The sequence below is a fragment of the Propithecus coquereli genome, unplaced genomic scaffold, assembly GCF_000956105.1.
Source record: "Propithecus coquereli isolate 6110/MARCELLA unplaced genomic scaffold, Pcoq_1.0 Scaffold229, whole genome shotgun sequence".
NCBI lineage: Eukaryota > Metazoa > Chordata > Mammalia > Primates > Indriidae > Propithecus > Propithecus coquereli.
In genome coordinates, this window is record NW_012147830.1 from 698,531 (window position 1) to 723,796 (window position 25,266).

Here is a 25,266-nt window from a genome sequence, read left to right on the forward strand (position 1 = left end):
GCGTATATATATATATATGTTCTTTGAGTCTGATATTATTTCTTTTACGGCATCACTAATAATTCCTCTTCCTCCCCCTCCTCCTCCTCTTCTTCTTCTTCTTCTTCTTCTTCTTCCTCCTCCTCTCAGCCCAAAAAGTGGCTGTTACTCTCTTCTCTCCCCGTGGTTACTTCTCTTTCCATCCGTGTCGTCTCCCTTGGTGGTTGCATATATTCTTGGGCTTTATCTTTCACTTTTTGTCTTGATGTTAAACATCCCTCGATCTTTCCCTAAACCTTCTCTTCTTGGGACCCAGTTTCACTTCAGCTGCCAGCTGGATAATTTCTCCTTGGTTTGCCTTATTGACACATTTAACCAAGTACCATGTGAAGCAGAGTTCACTGTCTTTACTCAACCAGTTCTTTCCCCTGGATTCGTGTTTCTGCTGAGAGTAGCACCACCTCGCTGGTTTCCCAGACACACCTTTGGCTCTGTTTCTAGTCTACCATCAGAGTCTGTCTTTTCTTCTTGTACTCTCATTTCACTCACGTCCCTTCCTTTTTCTTCTCACTGTGACTGTTGCCTCCATCGTACAGCCTCTGAAGCAAGCACAGCCTTGCTCAGAGCCTCCCGTTCTCTAGTTCGAGGTATTCAACACTCATGTTTGGCTTCAGCCCACTAGCCTGTGAGTCCCTTGAGGATTAGGTTCTATCCCAGAGCTGCTCAAGTGCGGTGCTTCAGCCCATGCTGGCAAACCAACTATTTGCTACTTTTCCACAATGAAGTGTGTATAGAATTTGAGACTAATATTTTAGAAAGGTATACTGATTTGACATTGCCACAACATCCAGGTGATTTATGAGTAGACTCATCTCATTGTACAGGAAATTCACTAGTTCAGGTGTCGTCAGACTTGCACAGTAAGTTGCATGTGGTGTGAGGGTGTGAGCTGGGTACTGGTTGTGCGCAGTGGGGCTGTATATCAGTCTGTGATGAGTGACAAGCTTAGAAAATAGGTCCTTCACCAGAGAGAATTTAGGTACTGCTCTTATTTATCCTTGAGCCCCAGTGTTAGCAGGTAGTAGACACAGTCCTTGACAAATATTATTGACTGCCCTGTCTTCCTAGCCACATTCTCACTCCTCTCGTATTCCCTGCGCTCCTGAGGGACCCGTCCGTGCAGGCACGAGGTCACCTTGTGCCGTGCTCTTCAGTGCAGAGGCCGTTCTGCCACTTTCTCCTGGGCTGCTTTTCTTCTCCCGTTTACAACTGTTAGATTCTCAGTACTCTGGGGATTCAGATGAGATGCTTCCTTTTTCTTAGGATCTTTTTTGACCATTTTCTGTATTTTATACATCATTTATGGCACCTATCACATACTTGTAGTCCTTATATTGTTTAAAACATGTCTAACTCTCCTCACTAAATTATGAAATCTGTTGCCAGACACCTCGTTTTATTCATCTTTTACTGCCACAAGGCCACAGGTTGTCATCATCACCATAGCCCTTCACAGTTTACAAAGTACCATCACATATTACTTATTTGATCTTCCCAACTGCTTCGCAGGACAAGGAAGGTGTTGTCCTCATTTCACAGGTTAGAATTAGACTCAGGCGTTAGGTGACTTGCTCACAATCTTCTATGCAAAGATTGGGCTGCCAGCTGGGGCTAGGACATGGTGCTTCCTCACACATCTGAGCTACTCAGTGAATGTTTATAAAGTAAACAAAATAGCTGTGTTAACTGAGGGGATTATTGGAAGGGAATTTTAACCACATTTTGCCCCTTAAAATTCATCCTAGTACAACATGGTGAGTATAGTTAACAATAGATCATTTTCTTGAAAATGCTAAGAGTGGAGGTAAAGTGTTCTTACCACAAAAATGATAATTCTGTGGGATAATGCACATGTTAATTAGCTAGATTTAATCATTCCACAATATATATAGACTTCAAAACATGTACACTAAAAATGCATGTAATTTTATCATTCAATTTTATAAATAACAATAATAACGATACAGTTAATCCTAAATAGGTAAATTACTATGTGAGGCTAAAAACCTGATATTTGAATTATGGTGAGAGTTGGTAATTTAAGCCAAATGTTAACTTTTCTTTCATTGTAGATTTTCTTTTGTCTCTTTATTAAACCAACACTTTCATTATTTTAGTTTTAATACAATGAAATTGTGTGTTTGTGGTTATTTCAAATGAAGATGATGCCTTGTGAAGGTTACTTAAAGTGTAGATTGGGAAGAAGATGGGACATTTTTTAAATTCCTGCAGTCTGTTGTATTCAAGATGAGATTTGTTTTTTCTTTTTTATTCTGTGTGCACATTCTAGTAATCTAGTGAGCATTTGGAAATAGGCAAATTGCTGGGTTGGGGCCAGTTTTTTAATCCTACAACCTGGAATAAAAAAAGAGAAGGAGCCAAAAACACATCGTCTTAGGGACATTTGAAGAGTCCATATGCTGTGCTTGCATGTGACAAGGCTTGGCTCTTTGCTGTCATTCATCCTTGTGTTTCAGTGGTTTTATGTTATTGCTCTTAATAATTCATTTACCATAGTTTTATTTTCTTTTTTTAAAGGGCAGAAATTCACTACAGAGAAGCTTTGGTTTTTTTTCCTATACGCCATCCTGGTATTAATTCTCTTCTAATCAAGCACATGATCTCGGCACTTTGTTGGCTTTGTAATGAAAAGTGGAGGGTTTTTGTTGTTGTTTGTTTTTAAAGGAATTAGGCATGGCCTAGCAAACTGGAAATTTGAGATTTTCATCTGTTTTTCTCCCCTTTGAAGCTAAATGTATCTCTGTTATATTGGTTCCTAGTCCCCGTTGCTGCGTAGTTATCTTGTGCTAGATCATCCACAGCAGCTTGAGCCCGTGAGCTAACCAGTTCTCATGGCAGGGGTTTTCCCTGTGCCTCGCTCCATCCTGGAGTTCTCGATTCCCATTTTTGTCCTTCAGTCTGTGATTTCTTAGTGAATCCTGGATGCCGCCTGTCAGTGCCCTTTACTCTTTGAAGTAGTGTTTTATACATGGAGATCGCTTTGGTAGTCGGCCCAGGCCTGAACAACTGGGAGTCCCTATACTCACGTTCCCATTCTCTGGTGCTCCTGTGCATTATGCTGCTGGGTTCTTTGTTCGTTATGCGACTCCCATTCATTATTTTTCCTTCTCACCCTTTAGTTCTGTCCTCCTTCATGCTGCTCATCTACCTGGCTCACTCATCCTCTCTCCTTCCTTAAATATTCATTGTAGTTGTGATGTGCTTAATGGTTTATTCTGGGTTTTGTTTCTTATGTTCTTTTCAGTATGCTGTAAGTAGTTTTACAACCTAATTCTTTGGAAATAAATACTTAAGTGGATTTTTTTTTTCTCTCTTGAAATGAGTTAAGGTAAAGTCAGTGGGTTTGCTCCTTTCCCAGCCTTCATGGTCTAACTTGCGTTTCAGAATATATTGTGGATTGTAGCTAAAAATAACCAGAGAATCTGGTTAGTTAAGCAAGGCCAGATGCTGAGATTCAAGAAATCACGGAGGACTACAATACAGAGAAAATCAAGTCCTTTCTTGCTAGCTCACCGTATTAAGGTGTGGCCATTTATTTATAGTATCCGACTTAACTGTAGTCTCTATTTGTGTTCCTTCCCCTCAAGATTGAATGTAATTAGGAAGCTAATAGCAGATGAAGTGGACTTTCTGCAGCATGTCACTCAGCTTGACCTGAGAGATAATAAACTTGGTGATCTAGATGCTATGATTTTCAACAACATTGAAGTTTTACACTGTGAAAGGAATCAACTGGTGACATTGAACATCTGTGGCTATTTCCTAAAAGCACTCTACGCCTCTTCTAATGGTATGTAACACAGACCACATCAAAGTTTCTCTTTTGGTTCCAAGAATTTACCCAGCAGCATCATGTCTGCCTCCCTGATTTTTCTTTCCCCATTTAGTTAGCAAAATAAGTGTCAAGTTTTGCTAAGATAAAAGTTATAAAAGAAGAATGCCGATTTGGTATTTAAAGGAATCAAAAGGAAGATTTTATTGTCCCTAATTTTTTTCTCATATTGTGATATTTAGTTATTCCTACTTTTGCTTTGGTCCCTTTGCTTAAAGGGAAGGGGGGAAGTGAGCTACCTTGTTACACAATAAGATAGTAAGTCCAGAACCTTGACTTAATACTGGAGAATGAAAGGAAATCCCATTTTGGACTCATTCCTTATCTCCAGTTTCATGTTCCACTAACAAAGACCTCACCTGAAGATAAACCTGAATTATATACCCATACCGTAAAGCAAGAGTCCTAATCATTCAATAATATCTGTTTCTCAGAATTTGAAAATCATGGTAGTTCTAGAAAAGAAAAGATCATATGGGCATATGTTTGCTAAGATGAAGATTTCAATCCTCTACAACCAGCAAACTGAATGAGAACAAGTAGTTACTACTACAGGTTGAACAAATATTTATCAAGCACTTGTATAAAACATATGCATAGTGTAGCTCATGAGTTCTGAAAGATAAGGGATTTTTTTTTTAATGTGCTTACTATCATCTCATTAGAAAAACAAGCCAAACCTCAAATAACCACAGGTTCTAGTGTAATCAGTTTGGCTGAGCACCAAAGGGTTATAGGATTTTGATAGCCAGTGGGAACAAAATGGGAGGAAAGGATCTGAATGTGGCTTGTTCAGCATTTGGGAGAAGACAGGGAATTCTAAACTCATAGAAGTACTTATGGGATGCATATCTTGGGGTCTGATGGTGAAGTGAAGCATTGAACTTAGTACGGTAAGCTATAGAGAAGCAGTAGAGATTCTTGAGTGGAGGAGACATGATGGAAATGATGTTTTAAGACTGTGAATTTTGAAGTATTGCACAGAATGCATTAATGGTAGAAAAGTGAGGTAATCCACCACTCTGCTAATCTAAGTTATTGTGATGGGCTTCATGTGAGCGAATGGGAACTTGTAGCCAGGGCTATAGATGTTGATTTGAGACTCATCTGCTCAGAGGTGATACCCGAAACCAGGGAAGTAAGGCAACTGAAAGGGCACAGAGACCTGGTACCAAAAGTCGACGTACAAACCCTCACAGTTAACGAGGGCCAGAGTGGACAACTAGATAGGAACTGAACATGTGAATTACTTGGTAAGTATTTAGAGAAGCAGAAGGACATTTAGAATCTACTCTGTCCAAGAAACAAAGCCCTAGCTGGGCAATGGTGTCATATCTCAAAAAGTTTTGAGGAGGAGTTTCAGATTTGAGTAGAAGTTATTTGTGACCCTCCAGAATACTGTTTCAGTAAAGTGATGAAGATAAAAGACAAGATGCATTTGGTTTTATGGAAGGAACCCTGAGTGTTAGAGCATTTATTCAGTTAATCTTCTGAATATAATTTAGCATGCATAACATAAGAGGAGAACCACAGGAAATGGATAGCAAAGAGGTAGCAAGGTAGAATGAGTGATTTATTTCAATCTCTGGATACGATCTTATGATTAAATTGGAAGTTTTTTACTTTCCTGTGGTTTCAAAGTTGAACAAATGGTTGTATTGTACTTCCTAAACTAAACAAACAATGGAGAATAAAGCACAGTAATGATATTTGACATTACAAAAAGAGTCTTTGTATCATTAGGATAGTGATGTTTTTGTGGGTTTTTTTTTCCCTCCTAGAACTTGTTCAACTTGATGTTTACCCAGTTCCAAATTATTTGTCCTACATGGATGTTTCAAGGTAAGAAGTCAAGTCTTAGAGCACTGAAGAGCCTACTTGAAAATTATTTAGATAAGTCTCTCTGAGGTTATGTATAATCACTTTTTTATATTTTGAAGGTAAATAATAATTTAATGGTTTTACTTATCCTCTAAAAATATGTAAGTATCTTTCACTTAAAGTGCATTTATATTCTGTAGTTCAAACGAGAGCATCAGAGTGTCAGTGTGTGCACCAATTTGAATACCGAGTTTGGGCTTGAAAGATTAGTGAGTTGAGGGTTATATGGCTTGAAGGTCCAGTAGTTCCTCAATCTCTTTAATTATATTCACCATGTCTTTGTGTCTTTCCCTAAACTTATATTAATTTTATTTTTTTAAGTACTATATTTCTTTTAATTCCTTCTCCCCTTTATTATTTTGTACTTGTATCTCCTTGGTAAGAATTCTTAGAAAATAGCAACTACAAAATAGGAATTCTGTGCAACCTGTTCAGTTTTCTTTGCTCCTTTTTTAATAGGCTGACCATCTTACCCTTTATGCAAATTTGCTTCTGCAGTGTATCGTACTTATTCCAGTTCATACAAATACTATGATAGACTTTTTCATGAGGGCACAAAGATGTGACTCTGTCTACAGCATATATTTATATAAATTAAACTTTAAAAATTTTAATGTTGAATTTTAAAATTGAAACTCAAGAGAATTCCAAAGGAAATACACAAAATTTTCTCAGTACATGGGAGTCTGTGGCCCACTCCAGGTGACAACTGTTAACTTGTGTCAGTGTATAAATTCTGATAGTTTGTTAACAATCACCATACTTTGTAATCACAACAGCTATGTGATTGTCATATACAAAAATTTATCTTTTGTCATGAAAGTATACAGACTTGGCTATTTTAATAATATATAAGAATGTGTCAGCGATTGGGAGAATTCTTACAATTAAAATTTTATTATAAGTTTATAATTATAAAACTCTTTTGAGTAGTGCTTTATGCATTTTCTACTAAATACATAGACAGTTTTATTTAATGAACTTGAAGCCAGAGAGTGCTTGATTAGTTTACTGTTTTTTCCTATTAGCCCTGGATGTTGTTATTTTTACCTTTTAAATAGAAACAGTCTAAGAATGGGGTTTGCATCCATGTGTGCATACAAATATCTTGGACAGACGTATTTCAAGTATACACATTACAATTATTTTCCTTTTTTCTTTAATATCTTATAGCTCTTGTCCCAAGCATCATATTTTCATAGAAATTTTCATCTGTGTATAAAGAATTATAGTCATCATATGCATACTATTTTAGATTCCTTGTGCCTAGTCACTTAATGTATTTAAAAAAGAAGGTAAAAGGCTAACCATGCCTGACTAGGGACACATCCAAATAGAGTAGATGTGTTTAAGTAATTGTTAATTCATTTAATAAAGTCAACATTAGTTTAGTTCACTTGTTTCTAGTAATTATAATTACTGTCTAATGCCCAAGTAAATGTTTCGAAGTAATTAAATCTGACTTTTAAGTGTCAGTGCACGTTTTCACTGCTGCCATTTTAAAACCACTTCTCACTTTTCCCATTTATCCATGGCTATGTTTTCATGATGCCAGTTGGAGTTCAGAAGTATTTTAATGTTAAGGGTTAAAATATACATTTGAAAATAAAACTGTTACACCATTTGACTCTTTGACTTAACGGAAGTGTATGTGTTTTTATTTCGAATATGACATCATCTCCCTAAACTTGACATGGATCTGTAGACTTCATAGGAAAGTAAGTTTGGGAACTTGACCTTTTATTAATATTTTTATTTATTTTTTATTTTTATTTTTTTGAGACAGGGTCTCGCTCTGTTGCCCAGGCTGGAGTGCAGTGGCATGATCACAGCTCACTGCAACCTCAAACTCCTGGCTTTAGGTGATCCTCCCACCTCACCTTCCTGAGTAGCTGAGAACTGTAGGCATATGCCACCATACCTGGCTAATTTAAAAAAATTTTTTGTAGAGACAGGGTCTCACTGTGTTGCTCAGGCTGGTCTTGAACTCCTGGCCTCAAGCCATCCTCCTACCTCCGCCTGCCAAAGTACTAGGATTATAGGTGTGAGCCACTGTGCCTGGCCTAGACATTTTTTTAGACTTGAGATGCTACAGATGATGTAACCATGTCCTTTCTTACTTTTTCTTTACTACTTCTCCCTATCATAATTTATCTTGATTCTAGAGTAAAGTGAATATGCATATATCATTTTGATTCATACTCACTGTACTTTGGTATTTCATTTAAAGTTTTATTTATTTTTTGTTAATTATTTTGAGTTTAGAACTACATTTGAGGCTAAGTTCAATTAAGAAATTAATTTTATGTTCTTGTATTTAGGAACCGCTTAGAAAATGTGCCTGAGTGGGTATGTGAGAGCCGAAAGTTAGAAGTTTTGGATATTGGCCATAATGAAATATGTGAACTTCCCGCCCGGTAAGTATTACAGATCAAGTAAAAGAATCTCAAAACAGATGAGCAATAAGAAAAAAAATTGCTGATTCAGTGTTTAGTTTGTTATTATAAACCCTTAAAAGTTTGTTTTAAAACCTTATTTGGTGTTTTTACCCCATGTGGTGTCTTCAAGTTACATACTTTTTTCATGCAGTGAGTAGAGTCAGGTTTTGACTCTCAGTCCAACTTTTTAAAACCACACAGGAAGTGATGCTTGGTAGAAATTTTTAAAGAAGCTAAGAGAAGTGTTCAGAGATTCAGCAAACAATATAATTAGCCCGCCTCTGGGACCTTAATTCTTTCAGAATCTTCCACTTCTATCTGTTGACTTACTATGTCTACCTTACCCAGAAATAACTTTTGTTTTCCATAGAATACAACTTTGAACAGAAAAAAAGATTATTAGATCATTAAACCTAGAAAGAGCAAACTAGATTATCTTTTTCTTGGTGTGAAATTTGGAGTAGAAGGTTCAAGAACTTCTCTTTCCTTCTCTCTCTTAAATGCGTTATTATTTTTATTTCATAATTTTTACTTTAATGGCAAGATTTGCAAGGCAGCTATGTGATGACAACTAGTGCCCATAAATACAGAGAAATATTTTCAAGTTGACTAATTGTGGTCCAAATATTATTGAACTATTAGTGACTAGCCACGCAATTAATAACCAAAAGAGTAGTGCTGTCCTGTAGAACTTTCTGTGATATCTGTGTTGCCCAGTAGAGTATCCACGAGGCACACGTGGCTGTTAATAAGCACTTGAAATGTGGCTAGTGTTACTGAGGAACTGAATTATTTATTTAATTAACTTAAATTTAAATAGCCACTTGTGACTAATGGCTGCCACAAATCAGGTCTGGTTATTGCTATTGTTCTCAGCCAGTCACCAAACAGAGAAAGTTAGTTGTTTTAAACTAAGAATGGTCAAAAATAGCAATGAAAATATTATAAAAGTATGTCACCATCGTGGAGTAAACTTTTACTTTAGGCACACAATCTTTAAAGGTATGCGATCAGTACTCCTGTTTTCTTGTAAAGAACAAGGATGGTGCAATATACTGCTTGATAAACCTACTAAATATGTTGGAGTTGGGCTGTCCAATATGGTAGCTCCTACCCGTTAGCCATGTGACTAGTGAGCACCTGAAATGTCCTAATTGAGAAGTGCTGCAAGTGTAAAGTATACACTGGATGAAAAATATTAATAATAGTATATATTAATTACATGTTAATATTTTGCATTATTTGGGGTCAAGTAAAATACACACTAAGCATTAATTTACTTGTTTCTTTCTACTTTTTTATGTGTGGCTCTTAAGAAAATTTAAAAAACTACATATGTGGCTTGCATTATATTTCTGTTAGATAACAGTGTGTTAGAATATAGCTCTCATAAAAGAAATCTGAGTTATATTTTCAGTCCCTGAAAAGCTCAGCTAATTTTGCTTTGTTCCTCAGCCATACATTATACCTGTAAATTTGATCCATTTGGAAATGCTTTCTGCCCTTTAGTATTATGCTGACTGAGCGTTTAGGTGGCCCAGTGCTGAGGGTCAAGAGTATGTATGTCTGTGTCCATGCCTGACCCTGTTAAAAGAGGAACAGCAAAGATGAAAATGGGCTACTACTGGTAGGGAAAAAATAGTTTGTTGAAAAAATTTCTTACCATATCTTCCCTCCTATTTTCTCTCTTCTCTTTCCCTGTCCAGCCCTTCAATCCAACAGATATCACATTGGTGCCTAAGACCTCTTTTGCTGTAGGCTAAAACAAAGACATTTTTAACATATTTATGTATATATGTAAACAAACAGTAAATGTAAGATATGATATTTTATCCAATTTTCTCCCAAATTCGTTAATCTTAGATTTGCTTTACATCAGTATAGGCTTTTTGGGGATCTAAACAAATGCTCATTCAAAGCAAATCCCAAATGCTCTTTTGTCAAAGAATTTAAACTGTGTGTGTGTGTGTGTGTGTGTGTGTGTGTGTGTGTGTTTTAACTCATGGGACAAAAAGAATGTGTATTGTTTTCTTGTTTATGGTGGTATTCAGTTGCAGATTTTGTATGAGCCCTATTGTTGATGTATTAATAACATTCAGGCAAGACAGTGATTCATTAGAATTGATTTAATATTCAGACTGTGTTTACCTAAGTAAGGTTTATGAGGAGTTTGGCAAAATAGAAATTATTATTTAGAAGTGGAAGTGTATTAAAAGGGAAAGAAAATATTTTCATGCTTAGATAATATTCAAAGGAATTTAACTAAATCCAGTAATTAGCATTTAATACTCATGCTATAGTTGATCAAATCTACTTTTTTATTTGGAAAAATCAAGAAAAAGAATTTGTCAACTGTCTTTTAGTTTTTTTATGTGTTAAAGAATAAATAAGATATATGATAAATTATACATACGGGTGTGTATATATACACACACATATATATATAATGAACGAAATGCTGAATTACTGGTTTGGAGTGACCATTTCAGAGACTGCCCTGTGATAACTGTGAATGTGAGGACAATCTGACTGGCCTGGATCATCTGTCTTGTCACACTGATACCTAAACCTACAAAGTCAGATACCTTTAATTGTGGTCTGTGGTGTCACAGGATTGAGACAGGTTGCTAAAATCTTTGTGAGCAAAGAATCTAGATCTGATATTTAAAGTAAAGTTATGCCATAAGGTATGGTGATTTTTAATGATTATGAGTCAAAGGATATAAAGTTTCAGTTAGACAGGAGGAATAATTCAAGAGGTCTACAACGTGGTGGTTATAGTTAATAACAATGTGTTGAAATTCTTGAAAATTACTAAGAGTAGATTTTAAATGTTCTCACCATAAAAAAGATAGGTATGTGAGATAATACATATATTAATTGGCTTGATTTAGCCATTCCACAGTGCATACATATATCAAAACATCATGATGTACACCAGAAATATATGTAAATTTTTTGTTAAAAATTAAATTAGTTAACTAAAAAATAATTGTGAGCATCAGTAAATGAGGTCAGAATGGTGGAAAGCAGGAAATGGATGACAGTATAATAGGAATTCTTCATTTATTTATTTCTTTTATTTTTATTTTTATTTTTTTGAGAAAGAGTCTTGCTCTGTCGCCCCAGCTAGAGTGCAATGGCATCATTATAGTTCACCACAACCTCAAGCTCCTGGGCTCAAGCAATTCTCCTGCCCTCAGCCGCACACCACCACACGAGGCTAATTTTTACTAGAGACAGGATCTCACTCTTTCTCAGGCTGGCCTCAAATTCCTGGCCTCAAGCGATCCTCCCGTTGGCCTCCCAAAGTGCTAGGACTACAGGCGTGAGCCACTGTGCCCAGCCATGAATTCTTAATCTAAAGTGATCATGATGCAATTATAACCTCGCTTTCCCACAGCTCCCAGATGTCTGTTTAAACCTAGGGCCTATCTTATTCTCTACAACTCTTGAAGACATCTGAAGTGGTTATAATGCAGATTTACATTAGATTAACAAGTATTCATTATTTGTGATAATTTTGATAACCCTTTGAAGAAACACAGCCAAGCTTCCGCCGTATCAGACTCATAAGAAGGTAGTGGATGAAGTGCATTTGACTTTCTTCAGGAGAGAATCTCTACTTTGGTCTAGCTTAAACTAAAGAGAAAACAAAAATGCCAGCCAGGGAAGTGAGCCAAGGGAGAAACAGTTTTGATTGTGAAATGCAGCTGAAGGAAAATGTAACATTTTCTCACTTGACATTTGTAAAAGTTTAGTTGAATAGAAAAATCCTTTATTTAATGTGGATCCCCTAAGTAAAGATTGCACAGCTATGTTTATTCAGCATCTGTTGTGGGTAAAACACCCAGCATTCTAGTGCAATACAAGACACAAACCCTGCCTTGAAGAAGCATACAACCTTTTAAAGCTTGCCTTGTGAATCAAACAAGATTAAATCCATATCTTCAGTGGCTACTTTTATGAAACCTTTTTTTGCTATGTAGAGCTTCTTTGCTCAATATTCCTCTTCATAGTTTTTCCTTCACCCCTTTTTCATAAAGTATAGAAAGTATGGAAACATAAATAGCTGTAGGTTTGAACTTATCTTAAAATGAATTTGCAGTTGCTCTGAATGAATTTATGATTTTTGGAGAGTTAATTTTAAGTATTCTCCTACTCTTACTCATTTTTCAAACTTTACCCCAAATTAGCTCTAAGTAAGTTGCCTTCTGTCTTTTCTTTTTTGTACAGCTTATTTTGTAATAGCAGTCTCCGGAAACTACTGGCAGGACACAACCAGTTGGCAAGGCTACCTGAAAGGCTAGAGAGAACCTCGGTGGAGGTCTTGGACGTGCAGCACAACCAGCTCCTTGAGCTACCACCTAACCTTCTGATGAAGGCTGACAGGTAAGGCAGTTTGTTTGTCTGGTTTATTCATTTGAGTCTGTAGATACTTCCTCATTTGCATTTTTGTCTGCCATGATCTGAGACCATTTGTGTAAACTTTCTGATTATATGTCTATCGTAGATTTATGAAGGAAATAGTTTTACCAGCCACTTCTGTGACCATTTTGGAGGGGATGGAGTCAGGGGCATCCTATAGATTCCTCATTAATCTTTCTGTTCTCTGGAAAGGAGTAGGTTATGTTGTGCATAGAAATGTGTCGTGGGCTTGTCGGTGTAAAACAAGGATGAGAGAGATAACTCCTGTATCACTACCTGGTCAAAACTAATGCAGGCTGCTGCATGCTTAGCTTAATTATCTTACGATTCTCTGTTCCTGCTTTCACAGTTTGGGACTTTTGGTGATAGGGATGGATTTCCTAGAGTTTGCTTAGTTCTTTTTTTTTTTTTTTTTTAATCAGTCTTCCTTTGTCTTTACCATTTTTCCCTTTATATTTAATTTATTTTCTTTTGAACGAACAAAATTTTTCTAAATAATTTATATCATACGCTAAGCATTTGACGAATTCTGTTTTGAATGGGGGAGAGGTAAATTTAGACATTAAGTGAAGTTCTATTTTCTATGAGTTGCCACGTGCAGAACTTTCTTTAAAGAGATTGAAGGAGCAGTGGCAGTTCACTTACTGTGGAGCCTCCTGTGTGCACCAGAGCCCTGTGCCTCATACTGACATGTTTCCTAGACAGTTGGCACAAACCATTTCAACTTCTGTTCATGTTTATTTTTAGCAAGTGACCATTGCTTTAGAGACAGTATGAGGGATCTGACTTTTAGTGTATCTCATGATGAAGACCAAAAAGTTAAATTTAATTTTGCTTCTACAAGTACAGAGAAGAGAAGGAAATGATGATGGATCTTTTTACCTTAAAACATAAAAGTTAGATGTGTTTCACCTTGTGTGATGTTATGTGGGTAAAACAGCAGTCTGAGAACTCTGGCTCTCTGGAGCTGTGTTACATACGCCACCATGTGTCCCCACCTCCCTGTGCTTACTCCTGTCACAGTGCTCATCACACACTGTATTAGTATTTCTTGTCTCTCTCATTATTAGGTTATTAACTCTGTGAAGCCAATGACTGTATGTTAACACATTAACTGCCATGAGAGTTGTATTTAACTCTAGTTTTGACCCTGGGGCTGCCTGAAGCATATATAAAATCTTACCTGTTGATGCTCTTATTGTTACAATTAATATTGACAATTTAATTAAAAACGTGGATTAAATGAATAGAAGTCAATAAATTTTCGTTTTTCTACGTATGTTTACCTGTAAACTACAGTCAAACTTTTTATTCTATTTTCTTAATAAAACACTGTGGCCCCAAGGCAAAGTTTCTGATTTCTGTCTACCTGGGACAACAGAGCAAGACTCTGTCTCAAAAAAAAAAGAAAAAAAAAAAATTATAGTTTTTGTTTTTTTAAGAAACAGCATCTTTCACTGTTGCCTGGGCTTAGAGTGTAGTGGCATCATCATAGCTCACTGCAGCCTTGAATTCCTGGGTTCAAACAATCCTTCTGCCTCGGCTTCCATAGTAGCTGGGACTACAGGCATGAGCCACCATGCCTGGCTAATTTTTTTATTTTTTGGAGAGGCATGGTCTCACTATGTTGCCCAGGCTAGTCATGAACTCTTGGCCTCAAGTGCTCCTCCTACCTCGGCCTCCCAGAGTGCTGGGATTACAAGGCCTGAACCACCACGCCTGGCCTTAATCATAGTTTTATCCTCAACATTTTATACTGTGTGTGGCATGAAGGAAAGTACTCAACAAATATTTGTTCAATGAACCGTAGAAAATTTAAGGAATTTTAAATACTACCTTCACTCCTGGCTTCATATTTTTTTCTTCTTCTCCTTTTCCTTTTTTAAAAAAATCTTATTCCAAGATGTAACTTATATTCAGTAAAGTGTACAACTCTTAAGCATACTGCTCAATGAATTTGTACATATATAGATTGATACATAGATACCCCTGCAACCACCACCCATATCAAGATATAGAACATTTCCAGCATTCCCTTTTCCATGTGTTTTATTTTCATTTAAAAAAAAAAATTATCTTCAGTGCACTTAGGTAAATTATAATGACTCCCTACTAGAGAAATTATAAAGAAATAGTGGAGTTGTGAGAAAATGGGATTGCCATACTATAATTGAGCAGCGCGATGTCATTCTCCTGACCAAAAGTGAAATGTTTCGAGATCATATAAAGAATTTTTCTTGTTTTTACATTCATATCAAAGTACAGTGTGCAGCAGATGGCTAGCTTTAGACATGTGCTTTTTGTTGTGAATACTATAGAATTTGATTTCTTCCCCTGTGGAGAATTATAAGTTATGTTATAATCTTGTGTTTCTTTTATAAAGCTAAGTAGGCAAAATTTGGGTGCAATTTTGTAATGAGAATCCACTTATTCCCCTAGAGTTCTACACTGAATCTATAGAACCAAATAAATAGATTGATTCAGGTTTCAGGAGTCTTTGAGTGAGATAAAACTGTTTCTGAATCTTGCCAACTCTGGTAAGTCACAACTAGTAGGTGAATAATGCTGAAATTTCCACTTGGTAACAGTCATTCTTTATTCATTTCTGAGGGTTTGGTTTTTAAAGGATAGTAATAATGTTCACTGTATGGAGGCAGTTGGTAAGCAGTCATTGACTATCCTTGATGCCAGGGAAGATGTGAAAACGGATCCCTGGAGGAGCTCCTTGTTTAGGAGAGGTGACTGTATTTTCACCTGGAGTTGGGTTTGGATGAGGATTCCAGCAAGGGCAGCTGTAACTTCAGGTTGTTCCACAGGGATTCTGATGACTCCCAGGATGGAGGACCACTGCCTTCGCTGTTGACTTTGTGACCCCATGCAGGTCACTCTACACCTCAGTTTTCTCATTTTGCTTATTTTGTATGTTTTCCACATGGAAACTGTAAGTTGAAAAAGAAAGGATGTGTGAACTAGAATGTTTCTAGTAATGCAACGTGGACAAATTAGGCTGTGAACTGAGCCACTGAAAGAGGACATTGCTGTAATGAATGACATAAGCTAAGCTGGCCGTGTCAGCTAAAGGCATTTAGGCAGAAATCACCATAATCCAAATAGACTGACCTTTCTAGAGCCAACTGCATTTTGGAAAATGTTGTAGCGGAAATTAACCAGCCTCTGTAGGCCTTGAGAGGAGGGCAGGGCATGCTAAATGCATTTCTGACACAGGAGAGTTCTGGAGTAAGGGATTGGGTGAATTAGAAGGAGCAAGCATCCTGTTTTTCTTTTATGCGAGAAACGCACATGACCACAAAAAGGTAGAAATTAGAAACTTTTTCAAGAAGGTATATTCCAGTGCCTTTGTTTTCCTACCAGTATAATAGCTATATCATTAACATGGTATAGCAACTGATCTAGTAGAGTCAGAAAGAAAAGAGAGTTGGGTATCTCAGGCAGATAGGATTATGGTGGGGGTAATACTGGTTAGTTGTTTTTTTAAAGCACATTTTTGTATTATTTTACTTGTTAGAGGGTTAAAAAGTGTTTTCTAGGAATTTCCACTAAACTGTGCTTCTTAATGGGTTAATACTTCTACTTATCCTCCTTGTACAGCCTAAATAATGGAGGTTTTACTTGCCTAATTAAAAAAAATTATTGTATATTTTTAATTGAGGCATAATTTACATTCAGGAAAATTTACAGATATATTATGTATTTGGTAAGTTTGGGAGAGAGGAATAAACTAGTACTGATGGTTGTTAAAGCATATAAACCCAGAAAACATGCAGTATAAGATATTAAGGAAGGTTTTTTAGGAAAGATTCTTTGTGACAGGCTTCTTACAGGTGGTCTCAGTTGTGATTTGTTTTAGTTTACATGGTTCAGTACAACAGACATCTTACTGGCCTAGTAAGTTGTATGTCACTGCTGGATGGCGTAGGACACTGAAAAATGACCAAATGTAGGAATTACCCTCAAGGAGCTTACCATCTAATGCAGAATTTAAAATAACTACGCAATAAACTGTAGTAAAAGGTAGGTTTAAAAAGGTAGAAGAGATGGAAGATGATACGGTTGGTCTGGCATAATTTAGGCTCATGGTAATTAAGAACAACACTTTGTTGTTGTACAATACAAAGCTATGCGTTTGGCAAATAGCTGTAGGCATTAATGAAACTTTGCTTCAATTCTCTTTCCATTCAGTTTGTTCCATGATATAAATCTTAAAAATATGTAAATTCCTGTTTTCATATTTTTTGTGATAATAAATTGTTACCAGTTCTACATTTGGTTTTATAACTGAAGAAAGACCCAAATACAAGCATTTATAACTTAAAATGGTTTAGTTAATGCTTTAAGTAGAACTTGTGCTTGAATGTGTAAAGAGAACTATCAGAAAAACATGCATCAGTGGACATAGAGTAGAAGACCAAATTTTGACTCTCTTTCTTGAGAGTTTTCCTTTGCTTTGAATCTTGCCTGCTTAACCCAGTCTCATAATTTTAATTACATGACATTGTCCGTTAAGTATTATAGCTTTAGACTAGTGTATTTTAATTTGCTATACCTGGCAGCAGGAAGATATTTGGTGACGAAATAAGAGAGAGGGGAATCCACTTTAAATTAGATGACTTTTAGTAATATCTTTATCTTTCTCTGAAAACTTGAGATCAATTTTATTAAAATTCTTGTGATTTGAATCAGCAATTGCAGTTTGAGTTTACTCTCCAGATTCATCTTTTTTTTCTTGCCAGTCAACTAAAAACATGTACTGAGTATCCCTTTTGAATCTTCTCTTTCTGTATGCCTTAATTATACAAGTAGTTATAAATCTGATGTTCAAGTAAGTATGGCAGCCCAACTACCTTATCTATATTCATCTTTTGAGTTTTGTTTATTTTGACTTGCTTCTCACTGGCAGCTCACAAATTAAAGACATACGTGAAATATGATGGACCATATATCACCCAGAAGTTGACTGTGATTTTGTATCTTACGATCAGGGCAGGATTTGGCTCTGTTGGGTAACCTGGCACATATTCTAACCTGGATCTTACTGGCCTGAATTTCTCCTCTTACCTCTTTTAGCTTTGAGTTGAGGATTTTCTTGATGGAAACCCCAAAAGAGTTTCAGATAATTGGTTGTCACCAACAGATGGACAGGAGAGGAGGTAGATTCCCCATGGGTCACAAGAGTGGATGAGACATTGCCAGAGGTACTGCCATCCTTCTGTTCCTTCCTGAAATCTTGGCGATGGCTGACTCCCTGTCCACCTAGCATCTGCATGCGCATTTGATGGCCATACAGCTTCTCCTGGGGAAGTCAGTCTAATTAACAAAGCCAAAACAGACCCTTTAAGGGAAAGTTATAGATCCCTGTTATATATGGGCATCTGGGTCTGTTTTTTTCTCTAGTTGGGACCAGTACATGGTATTTTCAGGGGCAGGAGTGGGGGGATTATGCGTGCAAATGAAGTTCATGGTAACTGCTCGTTTGTTTTTATTAAATATCCCCAGAGCATTAGTCACATTACAAACCATAAGTTTTAGTGACTCAGACAGAATACGTGTAAATATCAAAGGGACTAAATGGGAACAGAAAATTTAGAAGAGCGTGATCGATTGACCATGACAACTGGTACCTTTTGGCAAAGATATTTCTGGCATTTTGAAGAGCTAAGTTGCCTATACTTTTTTTTTTTTTTTAAGTGAAGAGAGTTATCTGGTGATGTTTTGATGATTTGAGAGTCAGAGTAGATTCAAGATAGTTTTTCTCAAAGTGTGTCTTCAGAATCCCCTAGAGTTTTTCTCAAGCATGCAGATTCCAGCTCTTATGTCAGTTCTTGTCACTTAGACTTCAAAGGGATAGCCTGGGACTGTGCATGTTGAGCGGCGCTCCCCCAGTGAGTTCAGTGCAGAGGTTCTGTACACACTGGAAGCCGAAGTGGACCTCAGGTGCTACTGCTGAAATAAACAGATTTCTATAAAAGAATTTTAATATAAGAATTGAATGTAAGTCTAGTAATGTTTCTGGATATCACATATATCCCCTCTCTGCTTTTTAAAGTATTGTGTTTCTCAAACATTTTAAGGTAAGTGGTTCTTAGCCAGGGTTATTAAATCAAAATTAACTGACAAGTTTTTCAAAACTAGAGAATCCATCAATGGGCTTTAGAATACTATGAAGAGGAAGAGAGTTTCCATACTTATCTCCCCGCCAGCCCCTCAGACCCCCCAGGATTTACCTCAGTCCTGGAGAAGGGAGGGGTGGGCCACTGGAAAGTGGCCGATTATGTGATCTCGACAGGGGTAGAGTTCTGGTGGCAAACTCAATTTGTTTTTAACCAGAACAAGCCAGAGGAGTTTAACCAGAAGTTTCCAAGCACTCCTGTCTGTGAACAGTGCTCTGAGCCTGAGGAGAAGCCATTAATGGATTATCAAAAGAGTCCTGCCAACACTCTGAGAAGCTGCTTTGGTAATCCTTGCACTGCTTCTCTTCTACTCCTAAAACAGATGAGATGGGCAAGTCTGCCTCACCAGTGGAACAGGGGTGTGTGTATCCCCAAAAACTACTACAATGCCTTAGGACAGTGGTTTTTGCACTGCAGTGATTATCAGTCATCAGAATTTTGTTATATAGATTTTGGGGCCTCATTCTGACCTACTTAGCAAGAATATCTGAGGGTTGAAGTTGAGAATCTGCAATAATGAAAGCTCTCTAGATAATTCTGAAGTGTAGCCAGATTGCAAACTACTGACTTAGAGCATCTTGTGTGAGAAATATTGCTCCTTTAACAGCTCCAGTCTTAATTCAGTGAGAGCATAAAGTGTAAATAAAAAAAGAAAAAAACACCAAATCCCAGCAAGCAATCTCTGACATCTGCACTTCACCCTTGCTTCACCTTGGGACTTTGTGTCAAGCAAAGGCAGAGTGAGAAAAACTATGGGAAGAGAAAAGAGGGGAGCTAGCAATGGGGCTTAAGGTGGGTCTGCAGCTGCCACCTAAAGCTTAGGCAAAAGTACGTGCAACTTGAAGGGGTAGCATGCAAAAAATATGGCTGTTGAAGGAAAATTGGCAACTGAGTTGGTGAAGGGGAAGAGAAGCAAATGGGAAAACTAAAGGTCCTACAAGACAGAAGTCAACCAGAACATCGTAGGACACACAACACTTCCATACTCAAACAAACAAAAATACATTATTTTATCTTGACTTCACTATGCTAAAATAGAAGATGACACCACTGAATTAAGAATCTTATAAAGCAAACTGATACCATGAAAATGAATAGGAAAAAGATGAACAGATCCATATTGAGTTATTATCCCCCAAAATGAGAAAACAAAAAACAACAGGCATCCACTGTGGAATATTCTCCCCCAAAAAATCTTTTGTGAAGCCTAAGGAAACTGTAAGGAAACGTTCTAAGCAAAATTAAATATACTCAAACAAGTATTTTGGGATATAGAAAACAAAAATTAAGAAACTAAGAACAACAGTGGACAAACAAACAATAAGGAATAAAAAGAGAAGTAATTGAACTCAGAAAGTGGAAGAGAATGCCAGTGATCTCAGAAATGAGGAGTATGTTACAGGGTGCCCAAAGGAGAATAAACTCAAATAAAAAAATTAGCAAGGGACATTAAAGGCAGGAAAATGAAAAGAATGAAAATGAAATAAAGAAAAATTTAAAAGGTTAGAGATAAAGTAGTGGAAACGGACAGACCAAAAAAGAATAACATTTATATTTGAGTCCTTGAAGAACGAAGACAAAACCATGAAACAAAACAAATATTTCAAACTGTAATCCAAGAAATTTTTCCAGCGACAAACAAAAGATCTTAATGTACATTTGAAAGAGATTACAATTGAGTACCTGGAAAAAATTAACCCAGAAGGTTCATTTTGAGACATATTTATTAGATTTTGAAGATACAAATCTTCATGGCTACCAGGAAAAAGATCAGATAATTTTAAAAGGCAAATATTTAGACTGTCATCAGTCTTCTCAAAAGGAACATTTGTCTCCACACAGTAAGCTCTATGGACAATGATATGCCAGAGGATGAATGTTATCTAACCAAGAAGTAACTAGTAAATTGCTAAAAGGAATGATAATGAGCCTTGGGGTATATATAAATGTAGCTCTGAGACTAAAACAAAGGTAAGAAAGAGGGTAGAAAATTAATATACAAAAGTTTTAAGTGGTGACAAACTATAAATAATGCTGCGTAAAAATAGGAAGAGGGAAAAAGGAGAAAGTAAAGTAGAAGGAGGTTATTGATTGCTATATAGGCAATAGATGTGACTTAAAGAACACTATCAAAAACTGATAAGCTAGATAGTAAATGATTGAATAAAAAGCCAAGGGACTAAGGTCATTCAATAAGGCATAAGTAGAAAGGTAACCACTAAGACAAAAATACAAAATTCCCTAAATACAAAAAAGTAAATGTGTTGAAGAAATAATGTATATACCATAGAGAGAGATACATAGCAAATACATATGAATATGAAATATATGATAGAGTTGAGACCAAACCTCAGATATATCAATACATATCCTTGAACTTAAACTTACCCCCAAAATGGAAACAACCCAATGTCCATCAGCTGATGAATGGTTAGACAAAATGTAGCATATTCATATGTGAATCGTGAATTATATCTCAATAAAGCTGCTAATAAAAAACATAGTACCCAAGTATTGAGGAACACTTCCTTAACATTATACATATATGCACTTAATCCTAAAGCCACTTTCTTAAAGGGGAAACCTCAGTTGCATTTCTGTCTACTAAGATCAGTGGTAACAGTGCACGGATGCCCACTATTTCTACTATGATTCAATTTTATGCTAGCTGTATTAGCTATACAATTAGATAAGAAAAAATCAATTAGAGGCATGAGAATTGGTAAAGAAAAGGTAAACTGTCTCTATTTGCAGTTAACATGATAGTATACTTGAAAACCCTAGAAAATCACTTATGAATGAACTCAGACAATAAAACATTTTAGTAACGTAGCAGAATATAAAATTAATATATAAAATAAAAGTCTTCGTGTACACAAACATAGCCATTAAAAGATATATTAGTTGTGAAAATCTCATTTAAAATAGCATCAAGGAAGATTAAATACTAAAGAATAAACTTAAGAAATGTACAAAAGCTATATGAATAAAATGTTAAAACTCTTCTGAAATTCACAAAAGCAAATTTGAACAAATGAAAAGATATCCCCTGTTCTTGGACAGAACAACTTAATAAGTTATATCTGTATGTGTAAGTTACTTTGTAAGTTTAACACAATTTTCATATAAATACCAAGAAGCTTTTGTAATGAGGTTGGACAAATTGATGCTGTAGTTCATATGGAAAAAAAGGAACATACAAGAATAGCCAAGAAAACACTGAAAAAGTAAAACTACAAAGGGGAGACAAACCTTACCAGATACCAGAACATGTGTGCTTTGGTTCTTCTGCTGAGAAAGCCTAGAAGCAGTGACATGCCAGCTCCAGTTGGTATACCGAGCACCTAGATCTCAGTGTCTAAGTGCCATTCTCCAGAAAAGGAACCAGGTACCCTTGGAAATAGAACTGATTGATTGCAGGGCTAGGATAGGGTTAACACAAATGAGCCCAAAAGTAAAGAAGTGCTCAAAAAATGATGGGTGCGTGTCAAAGGATACATGAGCCAACTTGGAGGAGCTCCCAAAAGCCACATCTGGGACAATTTGAGCAACAAATACATAATGATAGTAATGAATTATATCCAGTAGAATAAAATAAATATCTATAAGACCATATTGATATAAAATAAGTAATTTAATAAATAAATAGGGACAGGTCTTATAGAATAATTCCAGTTAATAAACTGAAAGTAGAAGAAATCATGGAAATAGAAAAATCACCATTTGGCAAATACCACAGAAATGATATTGCAAGCAAGAATCCTAAATTAATGGGCAAAAGTATGATGAGAAACAGGAGATTTTCATAGTCTCAAATGATCTACCTACAATTTTATTAATTACAAAAGAAAAAAAAATTACAGTGAATATACTTGGCAGGCACCACCTTAACCAAGTGATCAAAATTAATATCGCCAATAATAAGACATTGGTATCGTGTACCTCCTGACATGGTGCACCAAGAAGGGCACAACTTCTGTGATCTTTTTTCTAAAAATGCATGACCTTATTCTAGTGATGATAAAACATGAAACCTAAATTGAGGGACATTTTACAAAAGAAGTATCTAGTACTCTTCAAAAGTGTTAAGGTCGTTTAAGATAGTAAGACTGATTGGAGGAGACTAAGACATGCAACGTGAGACCCTGGATTAGATCCTAGACCAGATAAAGGACGTTAGTGGGATAATTGGTACAATTAGGATGAAGTCTGTAGATTAATTTATAGTATTGCATCAATATTGATTTTAATCTTTAAAATTGATTTTTGAGTTCTTGTTCAATAATTATTAAATCTGTATAATTTTTGCCATTTTTCCTGTAGGCATATAGTCTTTATTGTCCAAGCCAGATTCTCAGACCTTCAAAAATAATGGCGATGTACGTTCTGTTAGATTGGATGCACTTTTTATTCATTTGCAATCCCCACCGTTAGGTGGTATTGCTAGACAAATAATTGTGGTCCTTTTTTCAGACTGATTAGTGAGGTGTAACATTAATGTAGTAGGTTACAACCAGCACTTAAAAAAATTAAATAGGATAGAAAATACCAGTGTATATCACAGAATAAGATTAAATATTGTTTCATGAACCTTTTTTCTTTTCTTTTTTTTTTTTTTTCTCTTTTTGAAGAGGGTCTCACTCTTTCATCCAGGCTGCAGTGCAGTGGTACAGTCATGGATCACTGTAACCTCAAATGCCTGGGCTCGAGTGATCCTCCTGCCTCAGCCTCCTGAGTAGCTAGGAGTACAGGCGTGTGCACCACCATGGTTGGCTAACTTTTGAATTTTTTTGTAGAGACAGGGTCTCACTATCTTGCCCAGGCTGGTCTTGAACTCCTGGCCTCAAATGATCCTCCTGCCTCAATCTCCCAAAGTGTCATGAAACTTTTGTTTCAGTTACACATATATATGTTGCATGTGTACTGTCTGGTCACATAAAATGTACTTTGTACTCTTGGTTCGCATCATAAAAAGTTTAAAAGCCTCTCGTTTAAGAGCTAATCAACACTGTGAAGGTAGATGAAATTGTCAGAAAGTATTGTGTTGTGAAGACAAGCAATAAGAAATTCAAAGCATTTTGTTTGACACTTCTAGGACATTTTGGAGACAGAAACCAGGGGATTGTCTAAAAGTAGGAGAGTTTTGCTTGGCTTAGACGGTTTTAATCATTTGGATTTTTAATGGAATACAAGTCCTAATACTGATCTCCAGAAAAATCATTTAAATGCCGAATGCCTGGTGTGCCTGTTTGTAAATAGGTAAATCTGTCATGGTACAAAATCCAGTGCTCTGTTTCAAGGACAGAATTTGGCTGTAAAATGTAAGGGTGTGCTGGAAATTACTGAAAAGCAAACAAAACAAAACACCACCACCACCAAAAAAAACCCCATAGATGAGCCAGTTGGACAGAATGTGCCAAGGCAGAGGAACAGAGCAATTGCTCAAGAAGCAGGAAATGGATTTGTCTCACTGCTGTTGTGGGCGACTTTCCAGATGCTTCAGGGCAGGAGCCATATCTGTGTATCTTTTCTCTATGACTTTTGCACTTTATGCCAAGAAAAGTTTCTAAGTACTATGCTGTTTACTAACTTGGTTGAAGAATTGAGTTTGAAGTGCTGTGTACACATGGTCTTCTTGTGACCTAGCAGGTGCCCTGCTTGACCTCTTGCCTTTTTGGAGAAAAGGGACCTGTGAAAATGTCCCCAGGAAAAGGTTTTTGTTATTATTATTATTTTAATGTTTGAATTTTCTAGAGGTATTTTTGAGAATTATGGATTCTTCAGATTGTTGAGAACCGGGTTTTATTTCTGGCTCTGCCACTAATTACTATTGAACCATTCCCAAGAAGTTTGACTTTTTCAGCTTTCCTTTCTGTCTTTTGTGAAATATGAGGGAGGTATATTTAGGATGATGGGAGAATTCAATGAGATAGAAAATAGGGAAGATCTGGGGAATCTACAAAGCACCCTATAAATGAGAAGAAAGCAGTGATATCATGTTACTGCTTTTTCTATAATTAGAAGAGAGTTGCATAGGGAGAAAGGTTATATGGATGAAACATCTCTTGGCACATTAAACCATCTTTTTGCATACAGTTACAAAATTTTGTAAGGGAGAAGCTTGAGGATAGTTAATTACATCATAGTGAGTTGAGACCAAACTCAGTGCTTTAGGAATTTTGCTTTTTTACGGGGTTAAAAGTAGGGAGTGTGGTTCTAAAGTTTATTTGTTGAGTAAGACTGTTATCCATACTGAAGAAACTTTGTAAAACTAAAGTGGTCGTTCATTCTGGTGGAAGGATGACACCTAGACCATTAAATCAGTTTAATTTGTCTCCTGCTGAAACATTGTGAGGTTGTGGAGAGAGTGTTTTAAGAAGATGGATATTAAATTTAATTTTCCTGAGACCATTGTGATAAAAATCTTTTTAGTACAATT

The 25,266-nt window shown here is 36.3% G+C and overlaps 1 protein-coding gene across 1 annotated transcript in view; it reads left to right on the forward strand.

The window, feature by feature from the left end:
* The window catches only part of PHLPP1 (PH domain and leucine rich repeat protein phosphatase 1), a 217,406-nt gene that overhangs the window by 156,821 nt on the left and 35,319 nt on the right, over nucleotides 1-25,266 (forward strand). Inside the window, exons 7-10 of the mRNA XM_012645288.1 lie at nucleotides 3,648-3,850; nucleotides 5,674-5,734; nucleotides 8,095-8,190; nucleotides 12,448-12,603. Coding sequence (XP_012500742.1) covers nucleotides 3,648-3,850; nucleotides 5,674-5,734; nucleotides 8,095-8,190; nucleotides 12,448-12,603 — 516 coding nt within the window. The remainder of the gene's footprint in view (nucleotides 1-3,647; nucleotides 3,851-5,673; nucleotides 5,735-8,094; nucleotides 8,191-12,447; nucleotides 12,604-25,266) is intronic.